Source organism: Primulina tabacum, chromosome 3 (genome assembly GCF_025594145.1).
Source record: "Primulina tabacum isolate GXHZ01 chromosome 3, ASM2559414v2, whole genome shotgun sequence".
In the NCBI taxonomy this organism is placed as follows: Eukaryota; Viridiplantae; Streptophyta; class Magnoliopsida; order Lamiales; family Gesneriaceae; genus Primulina; species Primulina tabacum.
The window spans coordinates 18,983,815-19,006,374 of NC_134552.1; the positions used below are offsets into that span (position 1 = coordinate 18,983,815).

At 35.2% G+C, this 22,560-nt stretch overlaps 2 protein-coding genes across 3 annotated transcripts; one reads left to right on the forward strand and one right to left on the reverse strand.

The window, feature by feature from the left end:
• Nucleotides 1–1,007: 1,007 nt before the first annotated feature.
• Nucleotides 1,008–10,732, forward strand: LOC142538553 (protein SLOW WALKER 2; the record flags this gene model as incomplete). The annotated part of the gene is made up of 16 exons (XM_075643867.1): nt 1,008–1,785; nt 2,272–2,344; nt 2,667–2,786; nt 2,966–3,041; nt 3,342–3,410; nt 3,493–3,573; nt 4,643–4,714; nt 5,691–5,783; nt 5,968–6,120; nt 6,420–6,507; nt 6,628–6,770; nt 7,196–7,285; nt 7,531–7,613; nt 7,703–8,074; nt 9,050–9,272; nt 9,962–10,732. Coding segments are annotated over 16 exons (3,135 nt in total), but the record flags the coding sequence as incomplete, so codon positions are not given.
• A 624-nt stretch (nt 10,733–11,356) lies between these two features.
• On the reverse strand, nt 11,357–16,368 carry LOC142540952 (hexosyltransferase GAUT11-like). 2 transcript variants are annotated; one of them, XM_075647443.1, is made up of 3 exons: nt 16,274–16,368; nt 15,769–16,109; nt 11,357–13,080 (listed from the first exon to the last, which is right to left on the reverse strand). In XM_075647443.1, the coding sequence occupies exons 2-3, from the start codon at nt 15,922–15,924 to the stop codon at nt 11,632–11,634; spliced, it is 1,605 nt and encodes a 534-aa protein (XP_075503558.1). In that variant the 5' UTR covers nt 15,925–16,109; nt 16,274–16,368; the 3' UTR covers nt 11,357–11,631. The 2 variants fall into 2 exon arrangements, with proteins under 2 accessions (XP_075503558.1, XP_075503559.1); XM_075647444.1 differs by lacking the exons at nt 15,769–16,109; nt 16,274–16,368 and adding an exon at nt 15,194–15,284.
• Nucleotides 16,369–22,560: the final 6,192 nt, after the last annotated feature.

A 22,560-nucleotide genomic window follows, 5' to 3' on the forward strand; every position in this document is an offset into this window, starting at 1 on the left:
ACAAAAGATTTATTTAAGTTTTGGAATTTTAAGAATTAATATAAGGTTTATTTGGTTAAAACATAAGGTAAGAGATGAATCAAAATATGTAAATGCAATGTTCGAGTTTAATCAGGAAATTATAAATTCATGTTGTAGTCCTTTAGCCTATTTAACCGAAAAATGACGTTTAAGGGATTTGTGGGTGATTTTTATGAATTTATTTTTTTGGTATATTTTTGTTAAATCTTTTTATGTTCTTGTAAAAGTTCCATATGTAAATATCATATTAATCATTATTTCAAGAATTAAATACCTCCTTTTATTAGCTCAATTTATTTCAAGTCTCATATGTATAATAATATTATTAAAATACTATTAATAAAAGCGTTATTATAATTAATTAATAATTATAACAGAATATATATTAAAAATAAAAAATAATTGGCTATTAATCAATTTATGTATTATGTTATACATGAATATGTTTGAGATATTTTAACTATTTCAGCAGTGTTCAATTATTTAACCATAGACATATTTAAGTGAATGAGTGGATAGAAAATTCCCGAGACCATCGATTAGAATGTTTATGAGGCGATCATACAAGGAGATTACCTAACGCATTGACTAATTCAATTTGTCGGATTGGCTTTCTTTTAGTTGTCATACTGTGATATTCAAATAAGATCTTAAAAAATAAGGTGGGTATCCAAATTTTTTTTAAAAAAAAACATTTTATAAGTTGTTTTTTTAAAATTACCAAACAAAATTTCAGAAATTATAAGCTCTAAAACTGTTTGAGAGATTTTATAAGTTCTATCAAACATCATCTGAATATTAAAATTTCAAACTTATAATAGCTAATTTCGAGATTTCATACAAATTATATATATATATATCTTTAAAATATGCCAAAGATATGATTAATTGATAAAAAAATTCATTCCAACTCCAATGGGCTTAACTAAAGAATAGAGCTATAATTTCTTCAGCCAAATTTGTTATTCTAAACGTCGCCCATCTGAAGTTGTAAAACCCCAGCCCTAATTCCTCATCGTTATTTTTCTCTTCCTCCTCCGCCACCACCGCCTCCGCTGCCGCCCGACAGGGCTACTTTTCAAGTTCAGAGCCGTAAATGGTGTCTGTTAAGAAATCGAAAAACCGTTGATGAAGCAGTGGACCTTCAGTCTGATGTCGCATCATTTGCCTCATCCCTCGGCTTCCCTTCTAGCGGCGCCCCTTCCTCTGGCTTCAACGACGCTGATTTTCGCAAAAAGGGCCCACTTAAACCCCGTACTCAAGCGCCCAATGTTTCCTACCAAAACAGGCCCCTGAAGGAGAAGAGTAGCCAAATTAGGAACAAAGACAGTAAATCATATCCTGGACGCAAATCCGAGCAATCTCCAGCTCAAAACAGTGGTTTAAACAGTAGTCATTTGTTTAGGGAGGACGATAGCAGATTTAAGAACCTCCCAAAGCTTCCGTTGGTGAAAGCTAATGCTTTGGGCGTGTGGTATAATGATGTTGCTGAGCTGGAGGAAAAGGTGATTGGGGATAATAAGAGAGCTGAGTTCAATAGTGTGGAGGAATGGAACACTTTGGTGGAGAAGAAGAAAGAGTTGGGGGAACGGCTGTTGGTGCAATATACCCGAGATTACGATTCCTCCAGGGGGAAAAGCGGGGATATCAAGATGCTTGTGGCTACTCAAAGGTCGGGGACTGCTGCAGATAAGGTGTCTGCCTTGTCGGTCATGGTTGGGGATAATCCTGTAGCGAATTTGCGATCAATTGATATGATTTTGGGTAATGTTTGCTTTATATTGGCTGTTATAATTTTGTTCTGAGAAACGAGTTTTCGTTTTTTGATGTTTTGTCATGCATTGGTGAACAGTAAGTTGGATTCAGAAGTGGAGAATATCTATATAACCTTGTGTTTGTGGGGAGAGGGTTGTTTTTTGAATTCTTGGAGGGAGTTAGTTTGGATAGGTAACTTTTCATTTTTATCTATATTCAGTTTTTGTGGGTATAACTTATGTTTGAGATGATTCCGAGAAGAACATGTGATAATGCAGGTCTGTCCCTCGAGGTAGTTTAGCAGGTTATTAGTTTCAGATGCAAGTTGATCTGTATAAGAAAATTTTCAACTTGGGGCATCTCTAACACCGTATCCAGCTACAGATGTTTAGCTTTTCATGAAAAACTATTATTGCCGATTTAGTGATGACTCAGAACGCTGATGACTCAGATAATGTTCATTGCCTGATCTTAAAAATATATATATTTATGCAGGAATGGTGACATCAAAAATTGGGAAACGACATGCGTTAACAGCCTTTGAAGTGTTGAAAGAACTATTTATTAGGTGAGGATGCATTTGTTCTTTTCTCCCTTTAGTTTTTTCAATTCAATAGAAAAAATTTCCATTTATGATTTTTTTCCAATTTCCAAATTATCTTTTGTAATGACATTGAATGAAACAGTATGGGGGCATGAGAAGTAGCATTTATTCTAGAATTGTGAAGCTCCTTGTATTTGTTTGTTGTGCAATAAGAAATTACATGCAGTACCTAATTCAGGCCATGTATGTTTTACGAATACAATCACATCTTTATCGTCTTTACCATTTATTTGATTACATGATGGCTTCGATGGTTTATTTGATTATGGGTCCATTACTTTGCCAGTTTACTACCAGATCGCAAGCTGAAGATACTATTTCAGCGGCCCCTAAATTGCCTCTCTGATACAAAAGATGACTACTCTCTTTTACTTTTCTGGTATTGGGAGGAAAGATTAAAGGAAAGGTAATATTATCTCATTTAATTCCAAGACAGATACTTGTGATGAGTCATTTTACTGGTGAGTTGTAAAATAGTAAAATAGTAAAATAAGATCATGAAAATCCGGGGCAATATAAATTGGTCAAAGTTTTTCTGTTGAATAGATTCTATTGGATTCATAAAACTTGCTTGTTAATTTGCAGGTATGGACGTTTTGTTTCTGCCCTTGAGGAAGCTTCGCGTGATGTTCTAGACAAGCTCAAGAACATGGCTCTGAAGGTTGGCAATTGATCTACAATTTTTGTTGTAATCCTTGTGGTTTACGCATCCTTGATTGCTCACATGTATTTACTAGGATTTATAAGATATATAAACACTAAGATAAATTAATCATGCTGTTTCCTTTTCTTTTACTATACAAAATATAGAGATCCTTGTGGTTTAACTTGCTACATGTAACTGTTTTGTTTTAATGAATTTTTGATGTGATTGGGACTAATATGTATGTGCTCATACTAAATGAAGACAAGTTATTGAATGTTTCCTTTGTTCTCATGTTTGATCCATTGTTTTTTTAAGACCATGTATTCGTTGCTGAGTAATAAATCAGAAGAAGAGCGCCGTATACTATCGTCATTGGTGAACAAGGTCCCTTTCTTCTTCTCTCATCCAATTACACATGTCCTAATGAATATTTTTTGTTATGATCTTATCCTTGGCATTAATACAGCTTGGAGATCCTGAAAACAAAGTTGCATCAAATGCAGATTATCACTTGGCAAATCTTTTAGCTGACCATCCAAATATGAAGGTACTTTTGTAGCCTCAGTACATTAATTTTCTTGAACAAAATAATGTATTGCTTATGGTGTTTCTTGCATTAAGTGATAGATGCAGTGAGATTATTGCTTTCCCTAGTCTGTACCCTGTCATGCTGCATAGTGATACTCGATAAAGCCATTTCCAAAGGGGCCGTTGTTCCCAAACAAATTATATTCTGTGATTGAAAAATCAAACTTGGTATTCTTATAAGCCTGTTACACTTTATTCTTTGGTTTTAATAATCTATCTTCGTTGTTTTGCAAGCTTTTCACTTGTAAAACTATATGAATTGTCACAGGTCTACTTCTGAGACTTCGGTATGAGTTTAACCAGTGTCATTTTGGGTGAAATTTAACTATCTATTATGCTTCCAGGAATGACATAAAGTAAGTTGTTTTGTGCCAGTCAAATGTAAAGATAGAGAATGTTCAGATGCAAATGACAAGTTTGAATATCCAACATTTTCATGTCGATTGATGTTGGAAATGCCTTTTTATGATATAAACTTCCCTTGCAAATTATTTTGAATTATTGAATCTCTTGGCTGGTGGTGAATATTTAATATTGAGACATTTTGTTATTTCAAAATGGTACAAGAGCAAACCTAGGGGTATATTATGAAAGAGACTGATGTGGTCATTATAGTGGCCCACATTGTCTTTGGAAGAAAGTTTGTAGTTGTCTGTAAGTAGGTGTAATGAACTTCTCTAGCATATGTGTTGTCAGAAACATAAATAGGCTTTGGATTAGGTTTATGTTGAGTTAATAGTAAATAATAAATAGTAGATGGTTTTTTGGAAGTGCATAGTGTAAGAATGAGTCTGTGTGTTTTCTAAGTAGTCTTTGGGGTGTGATTATTGATTCTTTAACCGATAATTGGTGAGGCATCACTTGAGCTTTGACCTTTGCGAGCTTGATGTCTTTTCCAATTTTCTTATTAGTTATTATTATCTAACTTATGATTTAATAGAGAGTGTGCCTTGATCTGATATGCTTATCCCATTGTATTTCTAATTCGCTCACTTTAATGGTAATTGATTTCCTGTGAATTTTTACAGGGAGTTGTGATTGACGAAGTGGATAATTTCCTTTTTCGGCCTCGTCTAGGATTACGAGCCAAATATCATGCAGTATGTTTTAGTTTTTTGGTTTTATTTTTTGCCTCACCTGTTAGCTTTTGAGATAACAGTATTCATGTGTTATGTTGTCTGGTGGAGGTTGCATTAAGTTGTTGGAATGCTATCCACAGACCACAAACGCGTGGAATATCGTGTCTCTGATATATTGATCATTGTAATATGGTCCTAGAAAACAAAATTTCCATCTCGCTCCTGTAAAGATTTGAATTGGCAAGTTTTGAGGGTCCGTGTCATCATTGAAATTTTTTTTTTGGGCCTCTTATTGCAATTACATTCCTCTTGTCCTCTTTAACCTGGCAGCATGCATACACTAATGAGAGTTTCTAATAAACTCATCCTTGCTCCACTTGGTTCAGTCTTATTCATTTCTATGCTGGTATGACTGATAAAGAAGCGAATGGTCTGATAACTGAAAGAAGATGATTATAGAGTAACATGAGGAACAACAGTGATGTTGCCTACTATGCGCACTTGTATCAAGAAGAAACAGCAAAAACAACGGAAGAAGACATGAATATTGAGAGATAATAACTAAAAAATAAAAAAGTAAAATGGACCTTGAAAGGGAAATAAGATGTCATGAAAAATCTGCCATAATTATATCAATAAGAAAGAGGCAAACAAAACAGAGACCTATATTCTTAGTGAACAGATGATCCTTGTTAACTTTTTATGATTTGTTTCTCATTTCGGTTTAAAATTAATTCTACCATAAGCGCTGTTCTTATTCAGCGGTTGAAATTTAAGATTTCTTGCAACTTATTCCATTAAATGTCTTACACTTCGCTCGAAATACTGTGTATAATCTGTTTCAAACAATTTTTTGATGTCTAAAATATTGTTTTTCTGTTGCCTGTATGCATCGTTACACCTTTTTTTTCTGTTTCTGTAATAATTAGTTGGTCAATGTTATCTCGTCAATTTTGTCGTTAACCTTGTCTGTATTTTGATGTCTATTGTTGCACAGGTGAACTTCTTAAGTCAAATCCGGTTGGGTCACAAGGGAGATGGTCCAAAAGCTGCAAAACGGTTGATAGATATCTATTTTGCTCTCTTTAAGGTATTGTCAGAAGATTTATCGATTCTATGAAAGTTTCAGTCTATTTTTTTATGTTTAGGGGTTCTATACCTGCATTTCATCCAAATGTCATCCCAGCTATTCTGCCTGAGTAACATTATCATGGTGACTTTTAAGTCCTCTCTCGCTTATGGATTTTAATAGAATTCTAATCATATGTTAACAGATTTTGATTTCTGAGGCTAGTACAGCTCCACCTGTGGCAAAGCAGGGCAAAGAAGACAGAAAAACTTTCATATCCTCGAAAGTGAATAAAACAAAAGTCTCATCAGATACACATCTTGAGATGGATTCACGGATATTATCAGCTCTATTAACGGTTTGTAAAAGCTGTTTCTCTAATATAATTATCTGTAAACCGTGGAAATTTTCATGTGAATCGACTATTAATGTAATCTGTTAGTGATGCTCGAGACTTACTTCAGAATAAAGTTTCTTTTTAATATTGGATTTTAAGTATTCATTGCAGGCTTTAGAATTGTTTGGTCGAACTCTAAATATTATCAGACATTGACTGAAAGAATCCAAGTAAAAGTAGTTTACACATGCAAGTTTATTGCAGCCTAACACAAGAAATTCCAGATAAGTTCTTACAAGCTCCCTTTTTTGTTGTTGCAGGGTGTTAATAGAGCTTTTCCTTTTGTTTCCAGTGATGAAACTGATGATGTGATCGAGGTCCAGGCACCACTATTGTTTCAACTGGTATGCCTGAGGATGTTAGGAATTATAATTCTTGGAAGTTGCAGCTGTTAGTTGATTTTTCACGATGATCCTTATTCAAGATAATAATCTCAGGCTCTCAGCAGATTTGATTTCTGGGTTTCAGGTTCATTTAAGAACTTTAATGTTGGAGTTCAAGCACTGATGCTTCTTGACAAAATCTCTTCCAAAAACCAGATAGTCAGTGATCGTTATTATCGTGCCTTGTACTCAAAACTCCTGCTTCCCTCTGCGATGAATTCTTCCAAGGTCCCTAAATAATTTGCCTTATAGTATTATGCTATATTATTTTGTTTTATTTCACTCTTAACTGAAAGTAACCAGTTAATAATTTTCCCTTATGGTATGTTCTTGTATTCCGGAAATCTCTCTGAATGATTTTTTTTCCAGAGTTTTGTGCTTCTTTTGTTATTCTGAGAAGCAAACAGTATTAAATGACCATCCAAGTGAAAGCAACTACAACGATTACATGCATGCAACTTTAGAACACTTGCTATCAGCTAGCTTTCGGGTTGATGATTTACACTTTGATATTTACTCACTTCTGCCATTATCAGTTCCTTTCTTAAGGATGACATAGAATTTAGTTGAAAAATGATGACGAACCATCCTAAGGCATGTCTCTTTACTGTTCTATGTATGTGTTATGTGATGTTTTGTTTAAAATTTTCCAGGAGGAAATGTTCATTGGGCTTCTATCGAGGTCGATGAAGAATGATGTTAATATGAAGCGAGTTGCTGCTTTCTCAAAGCGACTGTTACAGGTTAGTGAAGAAATGAATTTCAGTTTCAATTCAATTCTTGGTCAATCCATAATTTAAGTGTTCTTGAACTGCTGTTTTGTGTGGATATAGAGCATCACACCCAGACACAAAATAACACTATGTTAGCATTATTGCTGCATTTCTACTTTCCACAACTTCAAAAGTTATCAGCACCTTGAAATCAAATTTTGCAATAACATTCAGTTATTATTATTATTTCTATTGACCCCACTGTTGCCAAGTAGGTTGCTCTTCAGCTGGCGCCTCAGTATGCATGTGGATGCCTTTTTATGCTCTCTGAAGTCCTTAGAGCACGCCCTCCTCTTTGGTAAGCTTGTGTCAGAAAGGAAGTAGTCTTTCGGTGTTGATCAAATAAAATGATCTTATTCGATGTTGAAATCGGAAATCCTTGTGCAGGAAGGTGGTGCTTCAAAATGAAACTTCTGTTGCTGATGAAGATCTTGAGCATTTTGAGGACGTTCGAGAAGATGATGACAATCGTGTCAATTATAAACTGGATAAGACAGACAATAAAGACTCTGTTGTGCAAAAGAATAATGAGTGTAATGGTGATAGTGATGCTTCACTCGATGAAGATGATTCTGTGGCTTCTAGTTCCGAATATGATAGTTTTAATGAATCGGATGATTTGCTTGGGAAAGGTGGTCTAGAAAAAGTGGAAAACGTTAATTTGACATCTGGCAATGGAGCACACAAAGTTCATGGTTTAAATGATGGTCCTGCATTACCCAGTGGGTACAACCCACGTCATAGGGAACCTAATTATTGGTAATTTTTATGTACTTGCTGTTTGGTTCTAGTGCCTTTTTAGCTCGAGTGGTTTTACTGCATGTGTAAAACTGAGTGATTAGTGGTGTGGCAAGTTTTTTGTGAATGTTCGCTGGTGGAAGTTCATGCATTTTAAGCCCCTCAATGACATACATGGGATCTTTCACAAGTAATGATGCCTGCTATCCTCCAAAAATAAGAAAAAATGGGGACAAGATCATAGTCATCAAAGGTGAAGGCGAGAGGCGCCACCAGACGAGGACCCAAGCGATTCACTAAAGCGAGTCCACCAGGCGCAGCAATTCACCAAAGCGAGTCTAGGCACTCGTCTGGACTAGCCTTGGAAGTTAGCGTGCTTGGGTGAATTTTTTTAATTACTTGTTTAAAACAAATAAAACAAACCAAAACCCTAGCAAGCCAATATCAGAAGAAGAGAGCTCTGAACAGAAGAACGAGGTGAGCGAATCTACATCCAAAACAATTAGGAAAAGATCGATTTCACATCTTTTGGATGAAGATGACGAAGAAATTAATATTGATAAAGAAAATGGTGAATTACAAGAAGAACACAAGTGGGCTCTCTGATGATTTGGTGGAAGAAGATGAACTTGATTTGGATGATTGAAGAATTTTATTCATCTTACTAATTATTATGAACTTGTTAATTATTTTTGTTTTATGTGATAATGCGATTTCGTATTTTAATATATTTATTCTATGGTAAATATATTTTTTAAAATTTAAAAATTTGGCCTTGCTTTGGTAAGGTACGCTTCTCGCCTCAGGCTCCGTGCGCCTCGATGCGCCTTGAGCCCTTGACAACTATGGACAAGATCTAGTATGTGTATAGTTTTGTTCTGTTAGATAGTAATTTGTCATTATTGTGTCACTTATTTGTGTTCTATTTCAATTTTAACTGGATTAGTTGTCTTTCATTTGTGTATCCTTATATTTTTGAACTTCCATGAGCAACAGTAATGCGGATTTGGTTGGCTGGTGGGAGCTAACGGTACTCGCCTCTCACGTGCACCCGTCAGTTGCTGCAATGGCTAGAACCCTTCTTTCTGGGGTCAATATTGTGTATAATGGCAATCCGATCAATGACCTTTCACTTGGTGCTTTCCTGGACAAGTTCATGGAAAAGAAGGCCAGGCAAAATACATGGCATGGTGCGTCGCAGATTGAACCTGCCAAGAAGGTTAGTTATTCTGTGCCCCACATTCATTCACAATAATCACAGTTATTAGTGTCATTATCTAATTTTTTTAACATGTTCTCGTTTTCTTTTTTATGATCAAATTGAAATTCTGCTACTAATCTTTCATTTATCAATATAACAATTAGTCTAAAGTGTGTGATGTGGTCAATACTTTTTCATGGCCTTTTATTTTGAGTTTACTCATCTGAAACTAATTTATCAATTTAGATAATACTGCAGATAGTAAGTACTAATATGGGAAACTTGCCTAAAAGCCTTTCTACCATTTCTTTGTACTAGAAAGCCCTGTTTATATCAATAAACATAAAAGTTCTACGCCATCAACTGTTTTATTAAAGATTTAATTTTTTTTATTATAAATAAAATTATAATTAATATCATCTTATTATCAAAGCAACAAAGGGCATCTCAGAGAAGAAATAGTTAAATTCTGATGAATTGGATTTTTCTTGTTTAAAAGTTGGAGACTGGTATTCTTAGAGGAATTATTTATTGTAGGATATTTTAGATATGACAATTTGGATTAAGGGTTTTCCCTATTATTGTTTGTTTTCCATAAGCTTTACAATCATACCAAGTGGATCTTGTAGATATGCCACTGTTTCATGATGGCAAGTTGATATTTTGTTGGTGACACAAATAATCTACAACTTACCTGTCTCTTCCAGCTTGAAATGAACCACCAGTTGGTTGGAGCAGAAATTATATCACTTGCTGAAGCTGATGTACCCCCTGAGGATGTTGTTTTCCACAAGTTTTACATGAACAAAATGAACTCCTTAAAGAAACCAAAAAAGAAAAAGAAGAAGACAGCAGATGACGAGGCTGCTGAAGAGATATTTGGTGTTGATGGAGATGAGGATGAAAGTGACAATGAAGAGATTAACAATCTCGTGGATTCTGGAAATCCTTCTTTCGAGACGGAAGGTGGTTATGACTACGAGGATTTGGACAAAATTGCTAATGAGGATGATGATGACTTGATTGGTGATGCCAGTGATGAAGAAACGAACTTATCTTCAGATGTTGCTTATGAAGAAATTGTGAATGGTGAAATTAGTTCCGAGGACAGTGGTAATGATGTTGCCATTGGTGAAGCAGATGATGGGAATATTTCTGATGAGAGCTTTGAACTAAAGACAAAGAAACGGAAAACCCGCGAAAATTCTGGAGTGTCTCCTTTCGCGAGCCTTGAAGATTATTCACATTTGATGGACGAGGAGGATCCTGAATCCTCGAAGTCATCCTCACGAACAAAAAAGCGCGAGTCAAAGAAGAGGAAGAACTAAGCATAACCATCTCTACCTTTTTGTTCAGTAGTAGCTGTAAGAAATACTATAAATGATCGGCTTAACGTTAGGTCCTGAAATTATATTATAATTATTTTTTGAGTTCAAATGTTGTTTCTATTTGGACAAGCCAACCAGACGTACGATGTTGTCTAAATGTGCTATAATTATATACCCTTGTCGGTAAAAATAAAGCAGATAAACAGCTAGGCAAAAAAATTAGAATTCAATGGGTAGGTAATAATAAATTTAATTTCATTTTTTAAGTTTGTTTCTTATATGAATGCGTTCTTAATTTAAAATGCTTCAATCATAATGTAATTTCAATTTTCAAGTAACACTACTTAAATCTATTGGAATATTTACAATTTTTTTAAAACCGAGGGACGAGTATGTTACAATCAGATGAATGAATACTTGCAAAATTTTTTGTTATTTAGTAATATAGAAGCTCAACAAAAGGATACATTCCTTCCCGTTGGCCCATGATATTTTCTATCATACACAACCAAAATACATGTATGATAAGAATGCATTCAATTCGTAATCCTGAACTCTTTAATTACTTTCAATTACATTCCAATTCCCATATTCGACCTTTCAGGTTTTCTTGAAGGTACGTATGGGGATCATATCAACGTGACTGCAGTAGTTGTACATGAGCTGAAGCACGTCACGATCTGTGACCGAAGCCCATGATATCTGGATTGTTTAGTCTAGTCATTACCATCCATGCAACAAACTTCTCATTAAAAAGGGACAATACAAGAAGTATATCTTGCAAGAGAAAACTATAGTTCGATCATATCGACGTGGCATTTACGAGGGAGCTAAAAGAATCCCATCCGCCAAAAATGAAATATCTGGTTCCAAGCTACACTAACAAAATTTCTATCCTTCAACATATATTTAACTTGAAACATGTGCAAAGAAAAGGCTTCTCCATATAAGTCAAAAAATTTCTGTTCTAAACTACAGTTATGTAATCAGATTCCTTTAGAAAGAATAAGAGAGATGATGATACATTACCCTCGTCTTAGAAAGACCAATTATAAACTTGTCGCGCATTCTTGAATATAAGAGTGAGTCTGATTCACGTACCGTTCCCATAGAGGTCTATACCTGCCTATACTAAGCTCTAGCCAGGGTTTCATGTTCCCATTGAAGTGAATAACGGCAGCAGTCTCGATTAGGCGGCTGTCAATATTCATGTCGTAACCCAGCCCTAAGACATGCCATCTCCGATCAAGTGGCTCCGTCAATCCATAGAAAGCCAAAAGTCCAGGAGGAAGTGTGCCGAGCTTCCAAAGTGACTTATCGGTATTTTGTTCCTGCCAATGATGATATCTTGCAGTCGCATTTGCCTTTCTCCAAGAAATCAAGTCAAAAACATTCATCCCAAATGCCCATCCACACGCTTGAGGATCAAATTTTGTGCTGATCAGTGGGTTCGAAAAATTGAGGTACTTGTAGTAGCGGTGGAAAGATTCAAGACAAGTTTCAACTGCGCCATTTACATTTCCATGCAAATCCAAGGAAAAGAGAGGAATCAAATCCTTCTGAACCACAATGTCATCATCGAGAAAAACTACCTTTTCCAATTGGGGATAAATCTCGGGAATGTAGAACCGAAGGTGATTTAAAATAGACAGATACTTGGGATTACGAAACTTTGGATCAAGACTAGTATCTTGCAAACCTCCAAAGTAGTATTTCTGTGAATCAGCATCATGGAGTTGTCTTAGAAGAGGAGAATAGGATGCATTCAACCAAGTAAAGTTTTCAACATTTAGGACTTCAACTGCAGCACCTTTGAAATCATTACCGAGGAACCAAGCCTGCATTGCTCCATATTTTACTCCATTTGTAACAACATGGAATACAAGTTGCTTTGGATGTTCGGCGTTAGAAACTGTAGAATTAACGACAACTGAAACAGCCAGAATATTATCTGAAAATATACAAAAGTGGTAAAGATTGATGTCTGTTAATCGAGGAGAGTTCCTACTCTCATCTGCAAGCTCCTGGATGGACTTGCTCTGAAACCAATCGGCCGTGAGTTTAATGTCAATGCAATGAAGCTTCTTGGGTATTGATTCAGCAGCCATTTGTGCAAATACAGTACTCTGAAGATTTGCGGCATTTGCACGTTCTTCCAGAGCTTGAATATGAGACTTCATGGTCATTATTGTGGTCGCAATATCATAATGGGCGTCTTGCGCCTTAAAAATTAGGGATGATAAACTTTTAATGATTGGTTCGGCCTCCTCTAGAGCTATGGGCTCGTTCCTCATTGCAGCCTTGGAGAGCAAGAATTGGCAACTTCTTATTTTTGAACTCAGCTCCCAAGCAAGATGAAGATTATTATGTTCATTGGCTATAATAACATAAGCTTTGGCAAGGGTCATCTGCTCTCCTAATTGTCTGGCATATGATCTGGCACTTGACATATCTTTCGTAGAATTTCGATTCTCGTGAACCACATGGTCATTAAACTCCTGGAAAAGAGAAATAAGTTGAAGAAACAAATAAATAGAAACCGTGAACTGTTCTCGACTAGATAGAACTATTCTGTATTTCGTAGTAAATTATAAATTTAGATAAATTTTCAAAAGCCGTTAAATTTTCTGGAAACATGCTAAAAAGCAAAAAATGATACCAGAGGTGTCCAAACATAGGTACATGTACACATCTTTCATTGTCTAAAATGGAAAAAGTTGTGATAAAAAAATGTAACCTATGCCCAGCTAGGTGCGTGATTCACAACCAATAAATAAAATGACCATGAATTGGAAGTTTAACATTCTCAGACATTTGAAATTACCAAAAAGTTATACAAGGTCAAAAGTATCTGAAGAGAGAGGATGCAGGAAAACTTCTCTTTTTATTGACTTTTCATTAATCAAATATAACAATCTGTAAGCTAGACCTGTCCCTCAAGTTAAGGAAATGAATCAAAAGCAAAATAAAAAATTATCAAATCCAGTGTCAGGGAACTAATTCATTTCAGCTTTTTACTATGTCGTAATTTGGTCCTAAATAACATTTAACTTAATCTATGACCCCTCGGCCAACTCAAACAGCACTCAAAACAGCCAAAGCTTTGTTTCATTGAACTGGGTCGATGCGGCAAACCTAGGGCTAAATAACTAAGAGCAAAGAATGTCACAGTGCACCCTATCTCTCACAAAGATGCTACTTGAGTCTTGAATTGATTATTCTGCGACATAGGGCTGGGCAAAGGGGGGATTAATTCCACCACTACATAAATAGGGCTCATTTTAATGAATATTTTGATCAAATATTGTCTCTCTCATATTTTCAATGAGTTGCAATCAGTTGCACCGTAAGATAGTTGAGTGTGTGCGTGGAGGTGGGGAGAGAGAGGTCATGATGCTACTTAATTTCATCTCAGCATAAAACACTTCCAAACAAATATAACAGTGATATTTACTCAATGTACATAAAATGAAGCTGGACCAGGGAAAAACTGGAAATCAAGAACAAAGCCTTCTTATTTTGTTTATGAAAAAAGAAACAATCTTGAAAAACAATCAAAATGTCTTGAATAATTTAATTGAGTATTTTGAAACAATCACGGAGCTGTTTTATTTATATGACCAAGAGCAATCTTACGGAGATGCCTGTATAGGTTAAGTTCAGCCAGAAAATGGTTTTAGGCGTCGTATACAAAATTTCTGAACAAGATTCACTTTGACAGAACTGAATATTCACACATATTGTTTGAAGGATTAAAAATACAAATGATATGTGCATCACTATTCCTTGTCTTTGAAAAAATAATATGTGAAATAAGATCTTAAACTAGTTCACAAAGGAAGGCTAATCCACATCATTAAATATGCGGCATTGTAGTGTAGAATCACATTGCTGGCACAGAGGACTGTACACAACAAATTATAACAGATGAAAGTAAGAGGATAGAATGAACTGACAAGTTTACAAATCCTCTTGTTTTTAAGTGAAATACACACACACACACACACACACACACACACACACACACACACACACACACATATATATAGCAATTTCAATTTTTCTAAATTCCACTTGCGAGATTCTTGTCTCTGTTTAAAGTTATCTCCGTGGTCTTTCAGTATCTAATTTTCTCCAGTATAATCATGGATACGGTCACATATCTGTAACATACGATTATGCATTCTCAATGTGAAAGAATAAAGATAAGTCAGATAACAGATCAGCATCTCGCTATGAAGATCCTCATCTTGCTATGAACTGAATCCTTTTCCAGCAGAAATGAAGTTAGCTGACAAGACAGGCAAAACTCAAAAGTAAAGCAGAAGAATAATTAACTCTATTTCGAACAAATATACACAGAAAATGAATCATTAAACTCCAAAAATGTGGACAATTGTTTTACTCCATCTCAAAATATCAAGTGTGCATAATTATAGTTCAAAAACCTAAAGACACATGATAATAAAAGGTCGTCTTTATCAACCCACATAATTTATGAAATCTTCGAGCCAAAGACCACACTTAATGCATAAGAATCAAACAAATGATTTTTCATATCACGTAAACTGCCAGCTAACCAAAAAAATCTATTTATTCATAAATTCATACCAGATCAATCTACCATGGTGAGGATGGAGATATCCAAATAGGCTCATCATACATAAGGTGATGCATCAGCAATGCACGCATAACTTGATTCCTCACTCTAGCAAGACATAGAATAGAATGCTTTACGAAATCAAAGTGTTCATGTTTAAAACCTGCAGTAGCATCAACCTCTCTATTTCCAAACTATTCCATCTCAAGGACATCCATGGACACAGACTGAACTTGCAACACAAAACTCTAAATTATGAGGTTAACTTCTAACACTTAATTTAGTCATACCCTATACAGGCGTGGTCATTTTTAAGAGCACAGTCTCGAGGATCATGAGAAGCTGCACAACAAACCGAAAACTCTAGTACGGTAGTACCATGGTACAAAACTTCCAACATCAATGGAAAATAAATGATAAACAGATTCCTAGTAAGAAAATCCTTTCAAGATCTGAATATAGATAACAAAACTCGCATCCAATGAGAAGGGTGATTTTGCACCATCCAAATAACAGAATCAGAAGCAAAAAAGAAACAGAAATGTCAACAAAAAAAAAAAAAAAAACTGTATCAAACCAATCTTACCATTACCGGCTGTTCCGCACGATCCTCGTCATTATGGTTATGCTGAACAATGAACAAAAGAAATCCAACAAAAGAGAATACCACGAGAAGTGCGCAGATCCAATACGATAACCTCCTACGGATCGGGCGGCGATAGTCGGCTGCCCGACGCCGCATCGTTCGCCTGAGTGTTCCACAATTCAGCGCCAAATCAAGAACACAAGAAAGGTCCCGATCAAATTGGATCAAGCCAGCCGGCAACAACGAGATGCTGGAAAACCCACTTGCCTATTACTTCTCAAACTCGAGAAATCCAAGAAACACCCATGCAGAAGCCTCAATCACCTCCCAACTGATGACCCCTGAAATTAGAACGCAACGATTTTATTAGCAAAGACCCCCGTAAATCAAGCGTTGCATAACCTGCTGTTTCTTCTGATCGTGACTGCTTGAACGCTCACGCTGACACATGAAACACCAACTCTAGGAGTAGATAAATGTGAATTCTTGCGGGTTCTCAGTTTACCTGAGTTGAAGTAACTTCGGGCAAATCTTGAAAAAAGAGACGCTGGACCTGGCCTGACCTTGTGTGCCACTCTGCTACTATAAATCTTGATTATTATTATTACTATAATTATTGTTATATTTTATTTAAATATGTCAAGTCAATCCTCCAATATAGAAATATATGAAATGTTTCATTTAAATTTTTGACGATTTCTCGAATTCGAGCCCGTAATAATAAATTTCTCCCTAGATTCAATATTTTCATCCGTATTTTTTTTTTAAAAAATAAATATTTTAATTATTTGCTGAAGAGTACATTAATTACAATATTTAATTAGCTGATTGTAAATTTATTTAAATGATTGAAATAATAAATAAAACAATAGATATTAAAAATCGTTTAATATCAAAGAAACTAACTGATATGTTGATGTTAAGTATTGAATTTTCAAATTGAAATGTCAATAAGCATTCATTAGACACTTATTTTGAAAATCATAGAATAAACTCTTCGATAATTACTTTTATCAAAGGAATGTTGAGATTATGTGAAAATGAATACAAAAATATTACGATTCTATCGAAACATGTATTAAGAGTAATATTTCTCAGGAATTTATCAAAAATTAGGAAATTTTTTTCTATTAATTTGTTCAATTTTGGATGCTGGTTATTAAATTTTCAGATTTTGGTTATGGTAAACTAATTTTTCTATTTTGGTCTAATTTCTAGTGTCATGACAATATTTCTTGATATCACGTCAGGACTCCTTCGAAATATTACTGAAAGCCAAAAAAATCAAATTTAGTACACCGAAACCAAAATTTCAACATGGTTATTGTTTTAAATATTGATCAGGATAACTTGTTGGGGTGCAATGAAGTAGATTAATTGAAACATAACGTTTGAGTTGTTGTTCGATTTAAAATATTTGACTAATACTACCGGTTATAGTTTTTGGTGAAATGAACAATGATCAGTCCTATGATTAAGGGTGTGCAATCAGTTATAACCTAACAGACCGAACCGAAATTAACAAAACAGAACAAACTGAATTTTAACTTCACCGATTGATTTTAGCCATTAAGATGATAAAACCGAACCAGTAAAAAATTGGTAACCAAAATAACTGATTTCTTTTAAAAAAACTAGATTTTTCAAAAAAAATTGTCACTCTTCGTCTAATTTTTTATTGAGCTGCTGCATGATTTAAAAGATTTGACTTACATAATTATCACAAGCTATAATTTTTTATAAAGCGACAAGTGCTCGATCCGTAACTTATTTTATTAGGTATATACATGGTCATTTAGCTGAATGAAAGATAACTTATAATATTATAACCGTTCATTGTTATTTTGGCTTTGGTTAGACTAAAAAAATATAAATATCCGAACTCTGTTTATGTGAAAACCCAATTGGTATTAAAAAAGAGAGTAGGTATCTTGTGAGACGGTTTCACGAATCTTTATCTGTGAGACGAGTCAACTCTACCGATATTCACAATAAAAAGTAATATTCTTAGCATAAAAGGTAATACTTTTTCATGAATAATCCAAATAAGAAATCTGTCTCACAAAATATGATCCGTGAGACCGTCTCACGCAAGTTTTTCCTTTAAATTATATATTTGACATTAAAGTTCAAATGGTTTTTGTTTTAACAATTTATTTGTTAAATATAACAAATTTCAAATTTGAACCATGATCAATTAGATATTATTTGGTGAGATTGTAGGATATTTATTGATTGTTTGACATAAATTCAATCAAACATTAAATATCATATAATTATCTATGATACATGAATTATTTTTATCTATTATTTTTTAAAGCAAAATGTCAATTTTATCGTGTGTGATATTTTTAATTATGTTGTTTTATTGAATCAATTATATACTTGTAATTATGTTCTTTTGATCAATTTTAGTCATTTTCGTTGAATCATGCAACTACATGGCTACTATATTTGATAAAATTTATAATTATGTTGTCAAATATACGAGCATATCTAGAAATTTTTTTAACTACGTATTTAAAAAAATTTAACAATAAAATTGGTCATTCAATAATAATAAGTAATAATTCTGACATAAAAAGTAATATTGTTTTATAAATGACCCAAATAAGAGATATGTATCACAAAATTCATTTGTAACACTGTCTCACAAATTTTTTATATTATCATATTGATACACTTACATACAAAAGAGTGTGTGTTTGGTGACAGTTTATCAGCACGAGAAGTTATAATTATCTTATGCGTGCATACATAATAATATATAGATAATATGCAAATTTATTAAAATATGTTTAATGTCATTTTTTATTAAATAAAAGATAAATTATTTTGTAGTTTGAGGAAAAAAAGCATTTTTGATTTATAAAAAATACAATGACATTAAAATTAGTTATTTTAATTTCCTCAAATTTTTTTTGAATGACATATAGCTCGCTGCAACTATCCTTCATTGTGCAATAAGTAAACTCACGGGCTAATGCTATAGTCTACAATCACATTAGCTAGGTAAACCTCATCGGTCAAATACTGTGTGACAAGCTCAGCCAAACAAGTAAAAGTAGAGAGAATCGAAGTATCGAAGTTCTGACAATTAGCCAAGCCCTTACCTACTCCATCAACTCGAACATTTTCAAGAGCACACCGTCAACTTTAATAATATAGCATGTGTATGTATATTTTCCCATTAAATTTCATTAAACCAATATTATCAATGGATTCTTAATTATTTGGCTAAGAGTCACCCGTCGATTTCTGTGGGGAGCCGGACGCTAATCAGTTCTTAATCGTCATCAGGATCAATTTACTAATCAAGTAATTAGGGTCATAAAATTTTTTTTCTTTTTAATGCGGAATGTAGTGAAATCAAACTAATATACAACTCAGTATAAAATAAAGTACAAGTCCTGTACCGTCTACAAATCAGTAAAAACTAAGGTTCAACATCTAATTATCAAGTGCCAAAACCCTATATACATCAAAGTCCGAAGTCTCCACTCTATCACGATCTCTCCTCATCTCCTGGACCCTGATCATGTCCCACATGTTGTCATGTACACATACAAACAAGACAATAGCCGGATAATTCCGGTGAGAATATAATTCCAGTATAAATCAACGAAACATGCAATCATATAACCAAATATAAAGCATGTAACAGATAACATCAATATGTATCAAAATCTGAAACATAATCAATATCAGACTGTCGACAATACTCGTAACTCTACAATTCAGACTAGACTCAATCCTAGTCTAGGGATCCCGGTTTCCAGAAGTTGGCATTCCCATATCGACCAACAGTAATAGAAAAGACTCCAGTTCTATCCACGTCGATAGGGTATCGATCACCAGTAATAGAAGAAGCTCTGATTCTATCCACATCGATATAGTATCGATCACCAGTAATAGAAGAAGCTCTGATTCTATTCCACATCGATATAGTATCGATCAATGCAATAAAGTAAAGTATGTGATTTAGGGAAACTCAAGTCTAAACCGACTTAAGTCGATCTCCCGATACCACATTGACTTATACCTTTCGTTTGTAGTCACTGTCTGAAGCAATATCAATTCTGAACTCAAGATTGTCTCTGTAAATCTGAAACGACATATTGAGAATCATAATATCAATATTCCATTCTCAATTCAACACTGAATCTGATTAATCCGGATTTAATTCAAATAACAGCATAACGGCACAATCTCAGTATCCCCGTCAATACCATATCAACAGACATCAATTACAAATCATAACTCATATCCGATACAATTTGTAATCCATCCATAATCCAAATATGTCCGATTTCAGATCAATATAATCAGAAAATCATAACAATTCCATAATCAGTCCGTTTCTTAATCTGACTTCGATTCTATGATGTCTAACATGTCAAGAACATCATATATGACGTGTATTCAATTCCAACAACATCATAATTTCAAAACATGTCAAAACGTAGTAAAACTTACGTCCAGTTGTAGCCTACGTTGCTAGGAACTCGGTACCGAAGTCGGATTCAAAATCAGACGGACGGATTTATCGCAAATCAAAATCTAAAATCAAGACTTGAAGTTGGCCTCGGTTTTCATTTCTCCCTTCCTTTTTCTGAATGAACGCTTGTATGTATATATATATCCCTACACATTGCATGAGAAAGGAACGTGGCTTGATTTTTAATCCAACGCGTCTCGCGCATATGCGCGACCTAAATCGGCGCATATGCGCGAGACCTTCTGGTCTTCGCACATTTCTTCTCGGCAGCTCGCGCATATGCGCGACATCTTCCGCGCATATGCGCGAGACTCTCTGGAGTTGTGATTGAACCTTCACACAGCTTGCGCATATGCGCGCCTTCCTGTCGCGCATATGCGCGAGACCTTCTGTCCAATTCGTGCATGTGCGCGTCTCATGTCGCGCATGTGCGTCGATGGTACTGTCCTCGCACATACATTTTCACACGTTACTTCAAATCGTGTCCCGATTAATCCTTTCATAATCATATCAAATTATAAATCAATAATTACAGATTACTAGGGTTAAATTTTCGGGCATTACATTTCTCCCCCCCTAAGATATGATTTCGTCCCCGAAATCACATGCAATCCATCATATCAATAAGAAGGTATGTAATAAAACTGAACAAAAATTTACATCAGTCTCCCAAGTGGCTTCTTCAACGCCATGACGAGTCCATTGTACTTTCACCAACGGAATCATCTTCGTTCTGAGCTGTTTTTCCTTACGATCGATAATTCTGATCGGTCTCTCAACATAACTCAATGTCTCATCCAGCTCGGTCTCGTCGGGTTGAATAACATGTGAATCATCAGGGAGATACTTCCGCAGCATTGATACATGAAAGACATCATGTATTCCAGATAATGAAGGTGGCAATGCTAGTCGATAGGCACGATCTCCTATCTTTTCAAGAATCTCATAAGGACCGACGTATCGTGGAGACAACTTCCCTTTCTTTCCAAATCGGACCACACCTCTGAAAGGAGAGATCTTCAGGAACACTCGGTCTCCTGCTTCAAATACCAACGGTCGTCGCCGAATGTTGGCATATTTAACTTGTCTGTCCTGGGCTGCCTTCATTTTCTTCTGAATCAATTTCACTTTTTCAGTCATATCTCTGGTCATATCAGGTCTAGTCTCCGGAACTTCAGAGATATCATCCCAATAAAGAGGGGATCGACACTTCTTTCCGTACAACGCTTCAAATGGTGCCATCTCAATACTCGTTTGATAGCTATTGTTGTACGAAAATTCACAAAGTGGCAATGCATCTTGCCAATTAGTGCTAAAATCAAGCACTACAGCTCTCACCATATCTTCCAATGTCTGAATCGTCCGTTTTGACTGTCCGTCAGTCTGAGGATGATATGCGGTACTCAGATGTAACTTTGTACCAAAAGCTTGCTGCAAACTCTGCCAGAAGTGCGAAGTAAATCGAGGATCTCGGTCTGAAACAATCGACTTCGGCACTCCGTGCAGTCTAACCACTTCCTTGACGTAGATATCGGCCATCTGATCATATCTATAGGTCATCTTGTATGGAATAAAGCATGCGGATTTGGTCAATCGATCAATCACGACCCAAATCGCATCACAACCTCGGGAGGATCTCGGTAACTGTGTCACAAAATCCATGGAAATGTGATCCCATTTCCATTCAGGAATCGACAAACTTTGCAACAATCCTCCGGATTTCTTCCTCTCAGCTTTCACCTGTTGGCAATTCAGACACTTGGCTACAAATTCAGTAACATCAGATTTCATTTGCTTCCACCAATACTGTGTCTTTAAATCATTATACATTTTCCTGCCACCAGGATGAATGCTAAAACGACTGTTGTGCGCTTCTGTCAGTATTCGTTGTCTCAATTCTGAAACATTTGGCACAACAATACGATTATTCACATACAAAACACTATCTCGAACATGATATTCCGATTGATGACCAGCTCTGACCATTGCAATCGAATTCTGTACATTCTGATCAAATTTTTGTGCCTCTTTGATTCTCAATATCAATTATGGTTCAGCTTGAATCGCATATAATCTTAGAGGCCGACAGTCTGTTTCAAAGGCTAATCCAGACAAACAGCAGTCTTCAATCAAATTTGAAACACCCCTTAGTCGATAAGGATAGAGAACATACCTTTCGACTCAGTGCATCAGCTGCTGCATTAGACTTTCCTGGATAGTATTTGATTTCACAATCAAAATATTTTAGCAAATCAAGCCATCTTTGCTGCCTCATATTCAATTCGGACTGTGAA